General features: G+C 36.2%; 1 protein-coding gene across 1 annotated transcript in view; it reads right to left on the reverse strand.

Annotated features, from left to right (window-relative positions):
- Positions 1–4,029: 4,029 nt before the first annotated feature.
- The window catches only part of si:dkey-11f4.7 (piezo-type mechanosensitive ion channel component 2), a gene marked incomplete at its 3' end in the record, with an annotated part of 34,242 nt that continues 31,568 nt past the window's right edge, over positions 4,030–6,703 (reverse strand). Inside the window, 5 exon segments of the mRNA XM_014001694.1 lie at positions 4,030–4,050; positions 4,366–4,513; positions 4,595–4,753; positions 5,665–5,879; positions 5,974–6,121. Coding sequence (XP_013857148.1) covers positions 4,030–4,050; positions 4,366–4,513; positions 4,595–4,753; positions 5,665–5,879; positions 5,974–6,121 — 691 coding nt within the window.

Below are 6,703 nucleotides of genomic sequence, written 5' to 3' on the forward strand. Positions count from 1 at the left end.
TCTCATTCAACCACAATTATATTCACTCTATCTAGGAGGCACAATTTATATGGATAGTATTTATTTTTTACAAAAACAAGTTGGAATGAAAACAAGCAAAAAAAAAAAATATATAAGTAACGACTTTCTACTTCTTGCCTTTTTAAAAAATGTAAGGAGTAGAAAATATAGATAACTGTGTGAAAATGTAAGAAGTAAAATTAGGCTGAAAAATAATTACTCAAGTAAAGTACAGATACCCAAAAATTCTACTTCAGTACAGTAACAAAGTGTTTGTACTTAGTTACTTTACAACTCTGGTTTTATAGCAGAAACAGACAAACTATTAACAGGATAAGAATTCCGTGTGAATGCTGACTCAGCACTCACACCATGAAACAGCACGTTGGAAGCTAAATGATAAAAGACCCACTGGTCCTGAAACCTACCCATGTCCAGCCAGAAAGCCCAGACTGGAGGGGCTGACTTTATCGTTGAACACGCCGACCTCGATGCTGCGACATTTGTGCTCAGAGGCTGTGAGAACAGGCGAGCACTCCTCCACCACCCACCACTGGTCCGCCTGTTGGTCCGATGTCCCGTTCACCTGTTCCAGTCTAATGGACATGGGCCTGAAGAAAGCCAGCGCCTGGAGGTCTGGACGCTCTGACGACTCTGAGGGGGAAAAAGTAGGCAGACGGAAAATTACAGCATAATTTTTGCAATCTTTTTGACAGAGTTTTATCTCCTTCATCCCACAGTTTGCATCATCTGACGGGTTGTTTGGGAAACAAGAAGCCGCTCGAGGTAAAATCACTTGTCAGCTGAAACATATTAACCATTACAATCATTTTCCAGGGGAAGGCTCTTTGCAGCGTTAACAACCTTATTTAACATTCACGTACCAACTGACATCCTGGTTGCCATTTTGGACTCTTGTCCTTTGGGTCCTCTGATATACTTTGGCAGCAGAGACTGAATTATCCTGTACAACAAAAGAACAAATGAATCACCTTTTTTGTAGATAAAATCTCAGCAAACTGGGACAATATACAGAAACATTCCTTTCTGTTTTTGTTTTGATTCTTTCCTTGTCTGCTGTTGTGTTGCTCTCTCCCTCCCTTAGCTTTAGCTCAACAGAAGATGCTATTGCCTCAGGCCTATAGAGACAATCTGCATCGTGTTAAGATTTAGTAAAGTGTTTTAGACCAAGTGTAGATTTTCTAATTATCTTTGTAAATAAACCAGAAAAAATCCTGCATTGAGTTTTGGTGGTGAGATGTCATAAAAACACTGCAGATTCATAAATTTTACATACAGCTGGGAAAAGTAATTACCACCATAAATGCATCGACGTTAGAGCAACATAAGAGAGCTGCAGCTCAGTTTTCTATGTGTGAGATTTTCTGTTTTTTAAATTGAACTTTTATTTGTATTTTTTAATGCTTGAACAGAGTTGATTTTGAACCCTAACAGTAAAGATTGCTGTGTTTCTCGGCGAAATGATAAAACAAGCGAGCGAGTCACTGCAACTCACACAGATTTGCTGCGGTTTCCTTTGAGCATCTGGACAATCCCATCCATCAAGGCCTTGTCGTCAAACTTCACCGTGTGTTCACCCACCGACTCGACAACCATGGATATGGACGCATTCCTGAGGAGACGAGCACACCTCGTATTTTACTTCTAGAGCAAAACTAAGTTTCACAAACTGCAGATCCTTACGTTTGAAGCTCATTTATATCATAATTTCAGGATCCCAACATTTCTGAACATTGTTGTTTATTTTAGCCAGTGCTAAAATAAGTCCTCTTTATTTTATCTTACTTTCTCTTAATCTTTACTTCTCCATCTACTGTCTGTTTATGATTATCCAGGAGAAACCCAGACCTGCAGTGCTGCCAGGTTTTTGGGTGTTGCTCCAGTGTTTATTTATTTATTTATTTATTTATTTTGTACAGTATCAATTACATATTCCTTCCTGTTTAGATGGTCTTCTTCAGGTATTTACAAATGAAATACAGCAACATACATGGTAAAACCCCAGGTCTGACCTGACCAGAGTCCAGCGTAAGGTCATGTAAATGTGAGAAGAGGTGCTGAGTTCTTCTATCATGGCAGCGCGACTGGCGGGGCTGATGCTCCACAGCAGGCTGGCGTCGCTCTTGATCTTAGCGACAACAATGTCCTCAGCCTCGTAGTTCATCAGAAACTGCATAGCAGACTGGAAGAGACAGTCACACCCAATTAAACTAGATTTTTTTGTCCTCAGTTTTTCCAGTCTTTTATGTTAGTTACCAAATTGCCATTTTAAAGCTTTTTTAAAGTCTTAATGTTTTAAATTAACATAAAATGTAACTTCTTGTATTAAAGAAACAGTATATATACATTTTTAGCAGGTCTACTCACAAGAGATCAATTTTTTTTCCTTACGTTTTTCGGCATCCAACTCATTCCACAATTTTTGTGTTATTTTAACAATTTATTTATTAAAAAGTTCAGCTCATTCATGTGAGGGGTGCTATGACTTTTGGTATTCCAGCTTTTTATGCCTTTTTCAGCTATTTTGCTTTTTTATCCACTTTTTTGCCATTGAAAATGAATGGAGCTGTTTTCAACATCCTTAAAATCCGTTAAAATGTTTCTAAATCTTTACAGCACCTTACACATTTTGTTCTGGTTATGCTCTTTTTCACATTCTTTTGCCAATTTTAGCTACTCTTTTACTAATTTTAGCTTTTTCCTGCTATTTTAGCTAAAATTCTGCTACTTTGTGCTATTTATGCTTCTTACAGATGCTTTCTGTTAAATTAAGCTATTTGCTGAAATTTTAGCTAATCTTTAGCTGCTATTAGCTAAAGTTAGCTTTTCTAAGCTAAATACACATTTTTTATAGCTATTACAATGTTTTTCAGTTAAGTTCAGCAAACTTGTGCTCCTTATGTTTTCTTATGCTAATTAAAATTCCAGCTGCCTTTTAGCTGTTTTATATAATTTTTTTCTGCTAATTTTACATTTTTTTACAACACTTTCTTTATCTGGGTGCTAATTTTGACTTGTGGCTGCTACCTTTAGCCTATTTTATGCTAATTTTAGTTATTTTAAGCTACTTTAACAATAGATCTGCTTCTTTCTGCTGTTCTTCTGCCTTTCTACTTTTTGTGCTTTTTTCTGCTACTTTGTGCTATTTATGCTTCTTATAGGTGTTTTTTGCTATATTTAGTTGTTTGCTGCAATTTTAGCTAATGTTAAGCTGTTATTAGCTAAACTGAATTTTTTGTGATTTTTATGCTTTTTTGTGATTTGTGCTCCTTTTTACTATTTTATGCAAAGTTAGGCTTTTTTTTTTGCTTCTTTCAGCTTTTCAAAGTGAACTCACATTAACACTTTTCCTATTAAATATTTTAAACTCAATTTTAGCAGCTTTCAGCTTAAGTTTTCAGCATGAAGCATTCACACTAGTATTTTCGCAGGAAATGCAAATTCTCTATAGTTATCTATTGTTAAACATATACAATAAGAGAACATACAGTATGTTTTATTCACAGATTTATTAGTTATTGTGTCAGATCATTGTGCAGGTGGTTTGTTTCTATTTTATCATAAAATAAAATGCGTCTTACTGGATGCGTGGCATAAATCTTGGTGAGTCGGTTGAATCCTGCTTCTGTGTACGCAACCAAGTTCTGCTCCTGGGCGCTCATAGTGAAGAGGGGCTGTGAAAACATGGAGGGGGATGACGAGGAGAAACTAAACTTACACTTATGACAGGTAGATTAGTAATGAGTTAACAAAGGCAGGGCCTCATATCCGTATTTTTCCTGTGAAACATGAAGAACGTTGGCACAAAAAGTACAAACGAACACTGGTTTCCTCCCTGACCTCATATCCGGCGATGCTGAGTTGGATGGAGACCTCCACAGGCTGATTGGTCACTCCGACCGCCGACTGGACCAGAGACATGAAGAGGAGAGGGAACCAGATGATGCTGATCAGAGCGAAGATAATGAAGCCTCCCATCCCGTATTTTACCACCTTCTTTTTCCTCTGCCCTGGAGGGTGGGGGTATTTCTGGAAGAATTTATTGGATTTGTGTTAAACTTCAGATCTTTCATTTCAGCATCTCGTATCACAAGTTTCACTTTTGAGTTAGTTCAAGAGATTAGGCAGAAAAAAAAACATTAAGTATGGCTTCTTTTTGTAATGTGCTAAAAAATCCTTTCCACAACTAAATCGTATTATCAGTGTTTCAACTACTACCAGTAATTTTAATTAAATGCTTAATGCACTGCTAATGATTTTCACATTTAAGCTTAAGATATAACTGAGATCCATAAATGATAAAATGCAATTAGCAGTACATAAACAGTAAAAACTCTTACTTACCTTTTCAGACTCCCTCCAGCACTTGAGGACAAATATGTTGGCATAAATGTCTTCAACACAAATCCAACTGGAGAGAGACAGCGTGGTGTCGGTCCAAACCCAGTCCATCACCGCCCGCAGCTCTGTCAGGAACGGAACCATCCGAAAACTGCGAGAGGCGAGAGTTGAAATTATCCCTTGGGTTGTGTAATATTCACTCTGAGGTTAGATATTAGAAAGTGCTCTGTACCCCTGGAAGAGGAAGAGGTTCAGGTAGTTAAAGTTCTTGGTGAGGAAGTTGCCCAGGATGCGGTTTGGGTAGCCGCACTTGATCTGGTAGGCAGAGAGACCGAAGTAGATGCACTTCACAAAGTACCACAGCTGAGCCACTGGGTTCCTGTTGAACCTCCTGAAACAAAAACAGACAAGATCTGTTCAGTAATAAGCAACAGATTCATCATTTGTGTGTGAGAAAGTTTATACCAAAACCTAATCAACTCAGTGCCTTTTAAACACTTTTCCCTTTTTTATTGTTTTTTTTTAAACTCTAACAGTAACAAAAACTAAATACTAGAGAAACTGCAACCGAGATGTTATAGTTAAATGTAGCAAAAAACATCTAAAAGCTATAAGAAGCCAAAGACTATCTGAAAGTTAATAAAAGCAAAAGACTTGCAAAAAGCTAAATGTAGCCAAAGGCTAATTAAAAGCAGGAAAACACTGGTCAAAAGTAGCAAAAAGCTAGCTAAAAGTAGCACAAGAACACAAAAATAAAGCAAGTATGTTTGATATGTAGATATCATATAAAAGTTACAAAAATCAAAAGTCAACAAAAATCGGTTTGATACATAAAAAGCTAAAATAGCATAAAGTGCAAAAGTGGCTAGATTGTAATAAAAAACAGTTAAAAGGTCATGAAAATGCTGAATCAGCATTCCACAATACGCTTTTTGTGTTAAAATAAATCTATTGATTATAATTTACAAAAAGACAAACTACAGATTTAGGTTAATAAAAATGATGATGATGATGATGATGATAAAAAAATAATAATAATAATAATGAATTTAATTTGTAACGTACTTTTCATTAGTTAAAAATCTCAAAGTGCTACAAGTGGCGGAAGATAAAAGATGTAAAATCAGGAAAAATAAAAATACCCCCTCAAAAAAAAATACAAACAAAAAAAAACTCCTAAATTCTTTTAAAAGTATTAAAGTCAGTGATAAATCATGCAGAGGCAGAATAGGCTTGATTAAAAGAAAAGTCTTCAAGCCTTTTTTAAAGTCAAATCATAAAAATGAATTTAGGTACTCTGACCTCTCAGTGACTCCGGGGAGAATGAAGAACATCCAAAAGTGAATGCCAAACACCAACACAACCTGGAAAACACACTTTCCTAGCAGAGACTTCTGCAGATAGAGCGCACGGTCAACGATCATGGTGCCAAACTGCATGAGCAGCATGACCAGAAAGGCCTCTGGGACCTGGTCTTCAGACAGAGACTCTGAGATGTCCGCTGCTGCAGAGTATTTCTACAAAAAGACCAAAACCAGCCTCATTATTCCACATTCTTAACAACAATAATCAGCTTATTGTGGTTGTAATAATGTGTGTACACAGTCTTACCCCGAAAGCCCAGTATCCATATATGGTAACGATGAAGTTGACCACATCAACAAGAAACATGAGAGCGTAGACGTCGCACACGGGACTGTAATCTGGGTGGATTATGTCGTAAAAAAACTGTCTTATGGGCAAATAGATGTGAAGCGCTCTGCAGGAGGACAGACGAAAACACAGCTCACGCTAAGCTCATACAACTGGAATATGTCTAGTTGACTGTTTATCTATTTTTATTTAAAAAATTTTATTCATTTCTTTAAAACAAATCAGTTCTATGTACAAATATAAATAAATTAAAAAACACGAAATGAAAGGCAGCAGAGAGAAGAAAAGTCTTAAATTTGCCCCCTTTTTTTCCTCAAGTATAAATTCAAATAATACTAACCTTCAATTAACAAAAAACAAAACATAAAAAATGTCAAATCCTTCTAGAACACAAATTTACATGAATACATATTATACTGTTTCATATTTATAAAAAAAAGCCCAACTTTATCGTTCTCTTGAACATGTACATTGATCTTTTTAACATCCTCTTCCAGATTATTCCACAATCTCACTCCTTGGATTGAGGAGCACTGTTCTTTCAGACTGGCTCTAAATTTAGGTTTCATGAACATCTCTATTCCCTTTAGGTTATAACTATGGAAGCCCATTTCCGCCACCCAGATAAAAAAATAAATAAAACTTGTATCTAATAATTATGACTTAGCTATCTCATTATTATGAGATA

Source organism: Austrofundulus limnaeus, unplaced genomic scaffold (genome assembly GCF_001266775.1).
Source record: "Austrofundulus limnaeus strain Quisiro unplaced genomic scaffold, Austrofundulus_limnaeus-1.0 Scaffold10, whole genome shotgun sequence".
NCBI lineage: Eukaryota > Metazoa > Chordata > Actinopteri > Cyprinodontiformes > Rivulidae > Austrofundulus > Austrofundulus limnaeus.